The sequence below is a fragment of the Leucoraja erinacea genome, chromosome 12, assembly GCF_028641065.1.
Source record: "Leucoraja erinacea ecotype New England chromosome 12, Leri_hhj_1, whole genome shotgun sequence".
NCBI lineage: Eukaryota > Metazoa > Chordata > Chondrichthyes > Rajiformes > Rajidae > Leucoraja > Leucoraja erinaceus.
Window position 1 is genome coordinate 2,576,019 of NC_073388.1, and position 14,645 is coordinate 2,590,663.

Genomic DNA, 14,645 nt, shown 5'->3' on the forward strand with positions numbered 1-14,645 from the left:
TCAGTCCCATGGTGACAAGCGGTGACGTATGCCTGACGTACGTCAGTCCCATGGTGACAAGCGGTGACGTATGCCTGACGTACGTCAGTCCCATGGTGACAAGCGGTGACGTATGCCTGACGTACGTCAGTCCCATGGTGACAAGCGGTGACGTATGCCTGACGTACGTCAGTCCCATGGTGACAAGCGGTGACGTATGCCTGATGTACGTCAGTCCCATGGTGACAAGCGGTGACGTATGCCTGACGTACGTCAGTCCCATGGTGACAAGCGGTGACGTATGCCTGACGTACGTCAGTCCCATGGTGACAAGCGGTGACGTATGCCTGACGTACGTCAGTCCCATGGTGACAAGCGGTGACGTATGCCTGACGTACGTCAGTCCCATGGTGACAAGCGGTGACGTATGCCTGACGTACGTCAGTCCCATGGTGACAAGCGGTGACGTATGCCTGACGTACGTCAGTCCCATGGTGACAAGCGGTGACGTATGCCTGACGTACGTCAGTCCCATGGTGACAAGCGGTGACGTATGCCTGACGTACGTCAGTCCCATGGTGACAAGCGGTGACGTATGCCTGACGTACGTCAGTCCCATGGTGACAAGCGGTGACGTATGCCTGACGTACGTCAGTCCCATGGTGACAAGCGGTGACGTATGCCTGATGTACGTCAGTCCCATGGTGACAAGCGGTGACGTATGCCTGACGTACGTCAGTCCCATGGTGACAAGCGGTGACGTATGCCTGACGTACGTCAGTCCCATGGTGACAAGCGGTGACGTATGCCTGACGTACGTCAGTCCCATGGTGACAAGCGGTGACGTATGCCTGACGTACGTCAGTCCCATGGTGACAAGCGGTGACGTATGCCTGACGTACGTCAGTCCCATGGTGACAAGCGGTGACGTATGCCTGATGTATGTCAGTCCCATGGTGACAAGCGGTGACGTATGCCTGACGTACGTCAGTCCCATGGTGACAAGCGGTGACGTATGCCTGACGTATGTCAGTCCCATGGTGACAAGCGGTGACGTATGCCTGACGTACGTCAGTCCCATGGTGACAAGCGGTGACATGGTGACAAGCGGTGACGTATGCCTGACGAAAATCGGTGACACGGAGTGACAGTTGCGCGACTATCGCACATCAGTCACTACCGGCCTGTCGCGCAAATGACGCCCAAGTGGGACGGGCCCTTAAGTGTTGCAAGCATATTGAGGTTGGTGCTGGTTACAGGCACCAACTGTAATGCAAATGACCAGCCAGTACATATTTAATATGCAAACTACACAGTTTGCATCCTGACCCTAACTGCTGCCTTGATGTGGTTTACACATTCTCCACGCGACTGCACGCTTCACTCTGTTTCTTCCTGCATTGCAGTGAAGCAACTGGCAGAGCTGCTGCCCCACAGCCCCAGAGACCTAGGTTTGATCCGAACCTCGGTTGTTGTCTGTGTGGAGTTTGCATGTTCTCCCTGTGACCGTGTGAGTTTCCTCAGGGTGCTCCAGTTTCCTCCCATATTCTGAAGATGCGTGAGTTTGTTGGTTAATCGATCTCTGCAAAATTGTCCCAGTGTGCAGGTAGTGGATCAGAAAGTGGGATAATATAGAACTAGTGTGAATGGATGATCGATGGTCGGCATGGACTCAGTGGGCTGAAGGGCCTGTTTCCACACAGTATCTTTCAATCAATCAACACAGATGTATGGGTAGGTTCCTTGACGAGTATAAATTACACCTCAGTACAGTTTATCGGCAAAAAGTATCAAAAAGGGAAGTTTATAAATTGAAAGGGAACAATGAGAAGGAGCAATTGGACCAATAGTATTGCTTCCCTCAGAGCAAGCATTATGCTGATGGACCGAACGGCCTCCTTCAGTGCCACAATAGCAACAATACTACAGAATATTTTGCAGATTTCACATTTCCTTTGAAAGCTTTACATAAACAAAATACACTGTCAGTAATTTGTAATTCTACCAATGGTAGGGGAATCAAGTACCAGGGTGCTGTCTGTATGGAGTTTGCAGGTTCTCTCTGTGACCGCATGGGTTTCCTCCGGGTGCTCCAGTTTCTTTCCACATCCCAAAGACATGCAGGCTTGTAGGTTAATCAGCCGCTGTCAATTGTCCCTCATGTGTGGGGACTGGGTGCAAAAGTGACATAACATAGAACTACTATGTACGGATGATCAATGGTCAGCGTGGGCCCAGTGGGCTAAAGAGTTTGTTTCCATGCTGTATCTCTAAACTACACTAAACTAAATCTAAGGGAAGCATGAGATCCCCTGCTCAAATAATCTTCAGCACAGAGTGGAGACCACAGTTACCTGACTGAGCGACCTCTGAAACAGGCTTGTCCTGTACGTGAGCCATGTGTCCCAGGACGGAGAAGATGGCAAATCCAGCAAACACACTCGTGGCACAGTTCACCACACAGACAATGATGGTGTCTCTGTAACAGTTGTTGTGGAATTTGTTGTAGGATGACAGGGTTATTAAGCTGCCCCAGCCCACTGATATAGAATAGAATATCTGAGTTGCAGCATCTTTCCAGACCTGGTGAATAACAGATGGGGTCAGTCAAATTTAACAAACTCATTCAACATTAATATTGTACGTAAAGCAGTAGAGCACAGGAACAGGCCCTTGTCCACAATATCTGTGCTTAACTTGATGCCAAGATCAACTCATATCGACCTGCATATGACGCATATCGCTCCATTCCCTGTATTTCCCTGTGCCAAACCAAATGCCACTATTGTATCTGCCTCCGTCACCACCCCTGGCAGTGAGTTCCAGGCCCACACCACCCTGTGTACAAAACACTTGTCCCACACATTTCCTTTAAGTTCTGGCCCTCTCGCCTTAAACCTATGCCCTCTAGCACTTGACGTTTCCACGTTGGGAAGAAAGGTCTACCCTATCTGTGTCTCTCATAATTTTATATATTTCTGTCAAGTCTCCCCTCAGCCTCTGATGGCCCAAAGCCACCAATCCAGTTCTGTCCAAAATCTTGTAGCTACAAGGAGAATATGGGATGGAAGCTCTACCGTGTCAGATCTCAACCAATAAATGACTAAACATGGCTTTTATCAACTAGTGCAAAACCAAAGACTAACTGAGATGAAATACCATCTTAAAAGTGAGATATATTTTCCTCAAAGCCAGCCTATACATAGAACGTTGTGATTTGTTCACCTCAGCATCAGCTAGCTTTGAGAAGTCCGACTGACTTCCAATGTAGAATTCAATCCCTTTCCGGGCTCCCTCCAGGGTCAGTCCTCGGATCAGAAGTACAGTCAGAACCACGTACGGGAATGTTGCAGTGAAATAAACCACCTGGTCAGGGAGAGGGATTGTTAGATTGTTCTGTGTTTCTGGGACGACATTTAAATTCAATAATTAAATGGCAAATATAGGGTTTCACTTAAAACAGTGAATGAAGCAGTGAATGAAGCAGAGAGGTGAATTACAGAAGTAAAAACACTGGAACTACTCTACAGGTCAGTGGCAGTGGAGAAAAATATCATTTAACCATTCAGTTCAAGACTGTTCTTCAGAACCTGTCGTCAGTCTGAAACATTTACTCTCTCTGCAGTGCCACTGACCTGCTAACCTGCTTACTGCTACAGCATTTAAAAGACACTTGGACAGGTACATGGATAGGGAAGGTTTAGAGGGAAATGGGTTAAATGAGGGCAGGTGGGACAGTTTAGATGGGGCATCTTGTTCAGCATGAACGAGTTGGGCCAAAGGGCCTGTTTCTGTGCTGTATGCATCTATGTCTCTATTTCCAGTATTTAAAAAAAATCAGATATGGGCAGGAACGGTTTAGAGGGATATGGGCCATACAGGGGCAGGTGGGATTGGCTTAGATAGAGGCAATGCTCAGAGTTTGACCCCTTTCATCACCAATTCTGTTACCTTTCCTGAAGATTTGATTCCTTTAAACAAGGCAGCTCCAACCATCAGCCAGGCCAGGAGCAGACACAGGGCTAATTGCCAGACGATCTTCCCCGTCTCATCCATGGAACTTGAACGGTGTAAAACTGCTTTACTAAATAAAATATTTAAAGGAAACAACTTTTACAAGTTCCCTTCCGCACAATCACTTTACATAAAATGCATCAGTGAATTTACACGAATGAAATATTTCTCAATTTAATGGTGTGACTTCAAATTGCTACCAGAATTGAAAGTGATTCTCAATTATACTTTTTTCATTCTGCCATTCTTCAGATTTTTGTATCACATAATAGGAATCTTCTTTTAAATGGATTTGGTTGATGAGATTCTCCACTGAGCTCACTTGTTGTAGTTGAGTGTGCTACTCCTAAAACAACTTGGGTTAATCAGGCAGCACAGTGGGCAGCGGGTAGAGCCATTATCTCACAGCGCCACAGACATGGATTTGCACATGACGGGTGCTGTCTGTGTGGTGCTTTCACGTTCTCCGTGACTGTGTGGGTTTCCTCTGGATGATCCTGTTTCCTGCCACATCCCAAAGATGGGCGGGTTTGTTGATTAATTGGCCTCTGTAAATGAGTGTGTGGGGAGTGGATGAGAAGATATGAAAATGGGATATCATAGAACTAATGTCAATGGCTGATTGATAGTTGGCTTGGACTCGATGGGCCAAAGGGCCTGTCTGTTTCCAAGCTGAATCTCTTAAAAACTAAACTAAACTGTATGCCGTAACTAATGCCACAACTTCCCATTGTTCAACTCTAAATCGACAGATTAGACACAATACCACAATGTTTTTTAACACGACAAAACCGATATCACTAAAAGATAAATACAGCTATTTAACTTTGGTGAAGCTCTAATTTTAAGAGCATAAAGAATAGAATGGAATAGAATTTATTTGCCACACAACCAGGGTCGGTGAAATTTAGGTTGTCTGCAGCGGTACAATAATAAAGAACACACAACCACAATAAAAATGTAGCACAAACATCCACCACAGCATTCATCAATGTGGTGGAAGGCACAAAATTTGGCCAGTCCTCCTCCATTCCCCCCCTCCCCTCCCCCCGTGGACAGGACCAGAGTCCAGAGTCAGTCCAGGATCGGCTCTTCCTCATCGGAGACTGCGGCTTTAAGTTGGTGTAGGCTGCAGGCCGGCGGTTGAGATTTAAAGTCTCCGCTGCAGTCAGAAGCACCGTAGACTGCAGGGCCGGCAGTCGAAGCTCCCCTCCAGGGGTGATGTTAAGTTCACGCCGGGCCCGCGGTAGAAGTTGGCCGCGGGCCGGCAGTGGTGGCTTCTTCTTCCCCCCCCCCCGGGTCCCCCACGAGGGATCCCAGGCTGCAGACGCCGCACCAGCTGGAGCTCTGCAGACCGCGACTTCAGGCTGCCGGCTGCCCCAGGCCAACGAAACGGAGCGCTCCCCTCCAGCGAGTCCCAGCGAGGGCTCACCCGCTCCACTTTGAGAGTCCACGCTGCGCCCGCCGCTGAAGCCCCGGGTGCGTCTCTAGGAAAGGCCGCGCCCATCCTTGATGTTAGGCCAAGGGGGAGGCGACCTGGAAAAAGTCGCCTCTCCATGGAATGGAGGCGACCAAAGCGGTTTCCCCCTTACCCCCCCCACACCACCCCCCACACAAAACACACCGAGAAACATCAAACACATACTTTAAAACATACTAAAAAAATTTAAAAAGTTGAAAAAACTAACGCGCTGCTGACATGGCTGCTGCCAGAGCAGCGCCCCCTACTGCCCGCTATAAAAATAAAAAATAAAATATTCACATAATTTTGCAATGCAAATATTATTACACTAAACCGGCAAGTGTTAACGTAGTGTTATTAACAACAGGATGAGTCAATGGTGTCAGGTTAATGTAGAACATACTGTACATTGACACAAACAGTTAGGTTATCCAAAGCAAATTATACTTCCCTCATTAAACAGGACAGCTCATTGACCACCCACAAAGGGGAGCCACTGTTGTAGCAGTGTAGGCTGTCGATGTAAATGCCAGCAGCATGTTACTTACTCCCAGTATTGCTCACTTGGGCCTTGGAAATGAACGCAGAATTCTGATCCATTTGAGTAAGATTCATTACTTGCATGCAGCCACGTTGTGTCAAGAATTTCAAAATATCCATTGGTCACACTGAGATTGCACAGCAAATCTGGAAAATATGAAATGTGGACACTGGGAACTGTGGAGGAAATGTGTAGAAAGGAACTGTAGATGCTGGTTTAAATCAAAGGTAGACACAAAATGCTGAAGTAACTCAGCAGGACAGGCAGCATCTGAAGAAGGGTCTCGACCGGAAAAGTCACCCATTCCTTCTCTCCGGAGATGCTGCCTGTCCCACTGAGTTACTCCAGCATTTTGTGTCTACCTGGGAACTGTAGATATTGGTTTACAAAAAAAACACAAAGTGCTGGAGTATCTCTGGTGGTCAGGTAGACAAGGGTGCTTTGGATGGGACCCTTCTTCAGGCTAATTTTAGTAGGAAGCTGAAAGCAAGAAAAGTGTTTGGACAACAAAGCGAGGTAAGAGATAGGTGGGTACAGGTGCGGGGGGGGGGGGGGGGGGGGGAGAGGGGAAGGGGGGGGGGGGGGAGGGGGAGGGGGGGGGGGGGCTTTAATTGCCGGATGGTGGACAAGGGACATATGAAAAGATGACAAAAAAGGCTGTGAAGTGAGGAGGGAAGAGGTGTGAAATGTGGATCCAGAGAGGAATGGAGGAAAGGGCAGTGGGAGAAATAGGGGCACATCTGGGTGAGACACAGGAAGCGAGGGGAGAGAAAAAATAGTGGGGGGCTGGTTTGTTACCAAAAATTGAAGAATTCAATGTTCATAACATTGAGTTGTAAGCTAGCCAAACACAATATGAAATGTGTAGTAACAATGAACTGCAGATGCAGGTCTCATTTCCAATGTTCACTGTGCCCTGGTACATGTAACAATAATACACCAGCTGCCTGACCTACTGAGTTACTCCAGCACTTTGTGTTTTTTTTCAGCAGATGTATATACAATACAATATACAATACAATTTATTTGTCATTTGAACCCCATTGGGGTTCAAACGAAATGTTGTTTCTGCAGTCATACACACAAAAAAGAACCAAGACAACACAATTTACACAAACATCCATCACAGCGCATCTCCTCCTTGCTGTGATGGAAGGCAAAGACTTATCTCTCCCCTGCACTTCCCATTCCCCTCCCGATGTCAGAGTCAGAGACAAAGCCCCCGGTGGGCGATGGTAAATGTTCCGCGGCCATTAAAGCCACGCCGGGTGATGCAAGGCCACGCTCCGGGTCTTGGTGCTGGAGCCCCCGGTGGGCGCTAGCAAAGTCCCGCAGCCATTCCAAGCCGCGCCGGGCGATGCAAGGCCCCGCTCCAGGTACTCTTCAACCCCGCAACTCGGGCGGGAGAAGTCGCCGTTGCGGAAGCCCCGAAAAGCGGTCTCACAGCAGGGACCCACGGGCCCCCGGTGTCACTGTCCACCAGACCTGCGGTTAGAGCCTCCGAATCTCCGGGGGTCGGGTCACAGCAGCTCGCCACCACCGCTCCACCCGCTCCGAACTCGGCCAGCTCTACGGTGGTGAGTAGGTCCGCAGCTCCGTGACTGGAGCCCCAGGTCGTTCCTGCTGGAGGCCGCTCCACGGTGCTAGGCCCCAACGACAACGGAGACCCAACAGTGTAAAGGTCGGGTTCTCCATGCAGGAGATAAATTTTAAAGTTTCCCCCGCCCCCCGACATATACAAAATATATATATATATATAGTTGGATTTCCAGAAGACTTTCGACAACCTGTTTCACAAAAGATGAAGTCATAAAATGTAGACACTAGGAACTGCAGACGCCTGCTTACAAACAAAGAGACACAAAATGCTGGAGTAACTTAGCGCATCAGGTAGCATCTGTGGAGAACATGGATAGGTGACGTTTCGGGTTTGGGAGAGTCATGTCCCTAAATGTTGCCAATCCATGTTCTCCAGAGATGCTGCTTGACCCACTGATTTATTCCAGCACTTTGGTGATCGATGGTCAGTGCGGACTTGGTGGGCGTCAGGGCCTGTTTCCATGCAGTATCTCCAAACTAAACTCAACAAAGCTAGATGCTCCATGATCTGCAGAGTATTTCAAACATTCTCTATTTTTATTTAAAGTTCAGACACCACTTGTAGCACCAGTCTCTATTACTGTCTTTAATTCAACATGTTGATAGAGCAAGAGCTTAGTTGGTGCCTAGCCTTTACCCAACAGAGTTCGCTCTGTACCTCTGGGTGTCCGACTGCAGGTTTCATCCGCACCCCACCAGCTGAAGCAGTCTGACCACGGCAGCGGGGATTGGAAGGAGGCAAACAGGTAGAACAGGCTGTAGGCGATGATGCTGCAGTAGGAAATGTCCAAGAGTGAAATCACAAGGACCATGGTAATCCCAACACCTTAAAATAAATGGTGAACAGGAGTTTAGAACAGAAACTAATTGAAATATATTCCCGCACAAAGATTGTTAATCAGGTTGTGATAAAATACCCTCTACAGCCTGACACCCATCCCATCACAACAATCTGATCAACAACTGTGAATGGCCCAGTTTAGAGATATTCAAATTTTCTTCCACCAATATCATAAAGGGGCTGTCCCACTTGGGCGACCTAATCCGCGAGTTCAGGCGAGTTTGCCCTCTACTCATTCTCGCAGCATGGTCGACACAAGGTTGTAGGAGGTCTTTGTAAGTCTCCTTCATGCTCATGAGTAGTCCCCGTGTACTCGAGGCCTCAGCTAGGTTGCGGCTTATTTTTCAACATTGAAAAACACCCGCGAGTAAAAAAAGGTCGCCATGGAAAAAATCAATACTTTTTTTACTCGTAGGTTTAATCGTAGTAGGTCGTAGTAGGTCATCATGTTAGTCGTAGGTAATCGAGGGTAGTTGAAGGTAGTCAACGGTAGTCGTAGATAGTCATCATCATAGTCGAGGGATTCACCACTCTCTGTTTTTTCACACAGAGAGTGGTGAATCTCTGGAACTCTCTGCCACAGAAGGTAGTTGAGGCCAGTTCATTGGCTATATTTAAGATGGAGTTAGATGTGGCCCTTGTGGCTAAAGGGATCAGGGGGTATGGAGAGAAGGCAGGTACAGGATACTGAGTTGGATGATCAGCCATTATCATATTGAATGGCAGTACAGGCTCGAAGGGCCGAATGGCCTACTCCTGCGCCTATTTTCTATGTTTCTATGAAAGAGGTCGTCTTCACTATCCACTATTCGGTGTCCAATTTTCCCGAAGTTAGGTGTAGCTAGTCTTCAACAAGGTCGAAGGAGGTCAAAGGACGTCTTCTATATAGTCAAAGGAGGTCTTCAACATGACATTTTTTCAAACTCTCCTAAACTCACCAATTATGTCGCCCAAGTGGGACAGCCCCTTGACACGCTGCAGTAATAACTGGAGCTCATAACATCTCTCAATGCTTGATCTCTCCCACCAAGATCAATATAACAAAGTATTTACTTCCAAGTTGCACATGATCCTAACTTGGATGTGAGTTACCGGCACTTTGTCATTGCCAACTCCTGAAACTCATTACCCAACACCACTGTGAGATTACTTTGATTGGAAGGACAGTCAAACAGGGCAGGGCCTTCAAAGTGAATGGTTGGATCCTGCGGAGTGTTGAAGAGGAGAGGGATCTTGCAACTAGGGTTTGCCAACTGTCCCGTATTGGCCGGGACATCACGTACTACACTACTCGGGTCGAGGGGACTGTCGGAACTGCAGTCCAGCTCATCATTATTCACCCAGCCTTGGCCGAGTCGGTCAATAAATTGCCGTTGGGAATTGGTCCTTTATTTTGACCTTTTGTCCCTTATTTGGGAGTCAGAAAGTTGGCAACCCTATTTGCAGCAGAGGTCCATTGTTACCTGAAATGGTTAGATTGGGTGGTCATGAAGGCTTTCGGTACATTGGCCTTCATCAGTCAGGGTTTTGAGTGTAAAAGTTGTGATGTTATGTTAGAGTTGTAGAAGACGTTGCAGAGACCGCATTTGGAGTATTGTGTTCAGTTTTGGTCTCACTGCTGCAGGGAGGTGACTGTTAAATTGCAAAGAGTGCAGAGAATATTTCCGAGTATATTGCCATGACTCAGGTGCTTGAGCCAAAGGGGGAGATTGAGCAAGGTAGGACTACACTCCCTGGAGAGCAGGAGGATGAGGGGTGACGTTCCTGCCCTGGTTGGACTTCCCAAAATGCAACACCTCACACATATCTGTGATAAATTCCATTAGCCATTCCTCAGTCCATTTACCCCAGCTGATCAAGATCCTGCTGTAATTTTTGGTAACATCTTCGCTAGCTACAAAACCACCCACTATTGTGTCATCTGTAAATTTACTAATCATGCCTCCTACATTCTCATCATAATTGTTGATAGAAACCACAAATAGCAACATGGGCCCAGCGCCGATCACCAAGGCACACCACTAGTCACAGGCCTCCAGTCCGAAAACCTTCCACCATCTCTCTACTTCCTTCCATGAAGCCTTCCTTCAATGAAGCCATCAGAAGATATGAGCCTTCTCTAATCAGTCCCTATCAATCTAAGTGTATATGCATCTTGTACAGCTTTCAGCATGGGCCATCCATCTGTGGTATTGTCTCAGCTTCTATTTTACCCTATTATTTCCTTTAGGAATGGATCTCGTGCAGAGCCTAACATGCTCGTTATATCTCACACCTCCCATATTTTATTTGTCTAAGTTCTTGTATGTTCTCCGTCTCCCTACCTGTTCCTTGTCACTGATGACATGATGACCTTAACCCCACTGTGACCCCAGTTTTATTCTCATAGACATCCTCCTACCCACCACCCCAACACCCTCTCATCTGTTTAACAAGCTCCTTGTATCCCTCTAATTTATGAGAAAGGATCTTTTACATAAAACATTGTCTCAGTTTCCCCTTCCACAGATGCGGTCTGACCTATTGAGTGTTTTCAGCATTTTCTGTTTTTATTTTAGATTTCCAGCATTTGAAGCATTTTTTTTATATTCATTTAATGTCTGATGTTTTCTTGTTGCATCTTTGCACGTGTATCAACAGCACAATGATGCAGCTGGTAGAGTTGCTGCCTCACAGCACCAGAGACCTGGGTTTGATCCTAACCTTGGGTCCTGGCTGTGTGGAGTTTGCCTGTTCCATCTGTGAACATGTGGGTTTTCTCCGGGTGCTCTGGTTTCCTCCACATTCCATAGATTTGTAGGTTAATTGGCCTCTGTAAATTGCCAGGTGTGTAGTGAGTGCATGAGAAAGTGAGATGTGACCAAGTTATCGATGTCAGTGTAGACTCAATGGGCCGAAGGGCCTGTTTCCATGCTGTATCTTTTAGTCAATCAATGCAAACAATTTTGTAAAAATCTAGCTGATATTAGACTGTGAAAAGTCATCCAGCAAGACTGTTTCATCTCTGATCGAATAACATAACTAAGCCTAGTACATTAGTATAGTTCAAACCAATATTCCTCATATAACCTGTTCCAAACGGCACAGATAAATAAACATGTACCTTGTAGTATTGGCACGGCTTTCCACACTGCAACAGGTCCGCGGCTGGCAAACTGCCCAAAGGACGATTCCAAAAAAAACATCGGCATCCCAACGAGTGCCAGCATGAGTGTGTAGGGAATGAGAAAGGCACCTAGAAAATGTAAGTGAGGACTTCATTAGAGAGTACAAGCATGACTGGGGGTTACAGAGTTCTGAACATCCTCGTTTCTGGCAGGTAACCACCACACACAAATCTCTAAGGTGATGAGCTATATTTACAGTCACTGGGAAGACCATTGCCTTCATCGATGTTTAGAGGGATCTCAGGGTCTAAGTCCATTACTTCCTGAAGGTGGCAGCAAAGATAATAGTTGGAAAGATGGAGTATTGTTTGCATCCCTTCATTGGCTAGCATTGAGTATAAGAGTCAGGAAGTCATGGTGGAAAGAGGTCTTGGTCAGGCTGCATTTGGAGTATTGTTTCTGGTCACCCCATTCATTGGCTAGCATGTGAGGGTTTAAAGGGTAGGGAGGATCAGGAGGTCATGGGAGTGGGAGAAGGTGCTTGGAAACTTGGAAGAGAATGAACTTTGGCTTTATCAGAGGCAGGTTATGTCTTAAACAATTGAACTTTTTGAGGAGGTGACAAAAGTGATGGATAAGGGCAGGGCATTGGATGTTGCCCACATTGACTTTAGCTATCTTTTTACAAGGTCCCTCACTGTGGGTTGCTCCAGAAGATTAAGATGCAAGGGAGCCTCTGTGATTTGGTAGTTTGGAGTTAGAACTGTCTTAATACTAGAAAACAAAGGTGGAAGGATGTCCTCCTGGCTGGAGGCTGAAGACAACACAGAATTGGTGTTGTTGTTGAGAGTGAAGAAGGCTGTCAAAGGATACAACAGGATTGAAATCACTTACAGATATGGGTGGAAAAATGGCAGATGGAGTTTAATCTGGGCAAGTCTATACTTTGGGTGGTCAAAGGTACGGGGAAAGTTTACAGTTAATTCAGGGCCCTTAACAGCGTCAATGTCGAAAGGAATCTTGGGTTGCAAATCCATTGCCCCTTGAAAAGAGCAACAAAATTAGATAGAGAGATAAAGAAGGCATACAGTAGGTTTACCTTCATCGGTCGGGGCAACCGCATTTTGAGTATTTTTGCCGTTCTTATCCCCCAATTACAGGAAGGATGTGTAAGCTTCGGGGAGAGTGCAAAAGAGATTTACCATGATGCTCCTTGGATTAGAGGGTGTTAGTTATAAAGAGAGGTTGGACAAAGTGGAATGTTTTCTCTGGAGTGAGGGGAGACATGATAGAAATATATAAAATTATGAGAGGCATAGATAGGGTAGACAGTCAGAATCTTTTCCCCAGGATGAAAATGTTGAATACTAAAGGACACAGTTTTGGGGTGAGAGGGGGAAGTTTAAAGGAGATGTGTGGGGCAGGTTTTTCATTGCACAGTGTGTAGTCGGTGCCTGGAATGCCTGCTGGAGGTGGCAGTGAAAGCAGATACAATAGTGGTGTTTAAGTGGGTTTTAGATAAACACATGAATATGCAGTGAATGGAGGAATATGGATCATGTGTAGGCAGAATTTGGTATCATGTTCCACACAGACTTTGTGGGCCAAAGGGTCTGTTCCTGTGCTGTAGTTCTATGTTCTATTATGTGTCTATTGAATTTAATATTATTTTCTATACAAATCTATGACTCTTTTCCCTTTCTTATGCCTTTCTCTTCCATTTATTGTGGAACTACAGTACCTCCTCCGTTCCTGTACGCCAGGTAAGGGAATCTCCAGACGTTGCCCAGACCCACAGCACAGCCGATCATTGAGAGCAGGTAGTCGGTCTTCGAGGACCAGTTGCCTCGCTCCACGTTCTCGTCACTTTCACCCACTTGTACATCGGTGGCAGACTTCGAGAAAGAGGAAACCAGACATTAGCAGACCCAGACTCAAACAAGATGATCACTAATTAAACATGCATCTTTTTTCCGTTTAACAGCAATCAGAGAAAAGTTTAGAAACATTCTGAAGCCGATCAGTTTATATCCTAACACTGAGATCCTCAAATCATTCAGGAATCTCCATGAGATTTTTTGCCAATATTTTGATAAAATACTTACTGAGTTTTCTGGACACTGTGTGTGATGATCATTCTGTGATAATCTGTAAAAAGCCACTTCTTTATCTTCCATTTCGACAAATGATCTTTTAGCTTCTGAATGTTTAAGAAGGAACTGCAAATCCTTTCATTCAGAGATGAACCAAGAACTGCTGGGGACTGATATATTCCTGTCTTGCTATTAACTATTCCATAATCAGTAAACCAGGATTTAATGGTCCTATTGGTCTGTTTGTTTGTGGTCTATTTTTACCCAAGGTCCTGGAGTTCTTTTGTTATTGATTAATTTGTTGCAGATCTACCATTGGATTTCAATTTCAGAACACTTGGTGCAAAAGTACAATTATTTTGCATTGATAAATTTGACCACAGCAACATTTTTAAAGGGACCACCAATACCAAGTGATTAAGCACCAACCAGAATATTGTTGGATAATTATTTCTTAGACTTTACGTTATGATATATATTACGATACGGGGGGGGGGGGGGGGGGGGGTAGGGAGGGGGAAATGGGGGGGGGGGGGGGGGGGAGGAGGAAGGGGAGTCAGTCTACCCCACGACAGAAGGGGGAGAAGTTGTACAGTTTGATAGCCAGCATGAGCAGGCAGATGTGATTAGTTTAAATTGGCATCATGGTCAACACATATCGTGGGCCAAAGGGCCTGATCCTGTGCTGTACTGTTATGGGCCTGTCCCACTTAGGTGATTTTTCAGCAGACTGCCGGCGACTGTCAAGTTGCCTGCAGTCACCTGAAAAACCAGCAACTGGAAAGGCGCTGCCAGATTGGCACATACACACAAACACATTGCTTCCTTCACCAACCTATAATGCAGGCGGGGAACAGGGCAAATGGGGGGGGAACACTGTCTAAAGAATTCACACCTGGCAAAGTCAAGGTGAAATAGACACACACCGCGATGAAGAGGAAGGTTGGCGCTGTAAAAAAATGGCTAAAGCACAGAACGGTGAGTCCTTTAAAAAAAGAAAGGGGGGGGG

General features: G+C 46.4%; 1 protein-coding gene across 1 annotated transcript in view; it reads right to left on the minus strand.

Annotated features, from left to right (window-relative positions):
- LOC129701994 (sodium- and chloride-dependent neutral and basic amino acid transporter B(0+)-like) overlaps positions 1-13,813 on the minus strand; it is a 39,250-nt gene extending 25,437 nt beyond the window's left edge. The window contains exons 1-8 of the mRNA XM_055643457.1: positions 13,649-13,813; positions 13,285-13,438; positions 11,540-11,671; positions 8,254-8,421; positions 6,004-6,142; positions 3,931-4,063; positions 3,205-3,345; positions 2,334-2,562 (exon numbers count right to left, since the gene is read on the minus strand). Coding sequence (XP_055499432.1) covers positions 2,334-2,562; positions 3,205-3,345; positions 3,931-4,063; positions 6,004-6,142; positions 8,254-8,421; positions 11,540-11,671; positions 13,285-13,438; positions 13,649-13,720 — 1,168 coding nt within the window. The 5' untranslated portion in view covers positions 13,721-13,813. The remainder of the gene's footprint in view (positions 1-2,333; positions 2,563-3,204; positions 3,346-3,930; positions 4,064-6,003; positions 6,143-8,253; positions 8,422-11,539; positions 11,672-13,284; positions 13,439-13,648) is intronic.
- Positions 13,814-14,645: the final 832 nt, after the last annotated feature.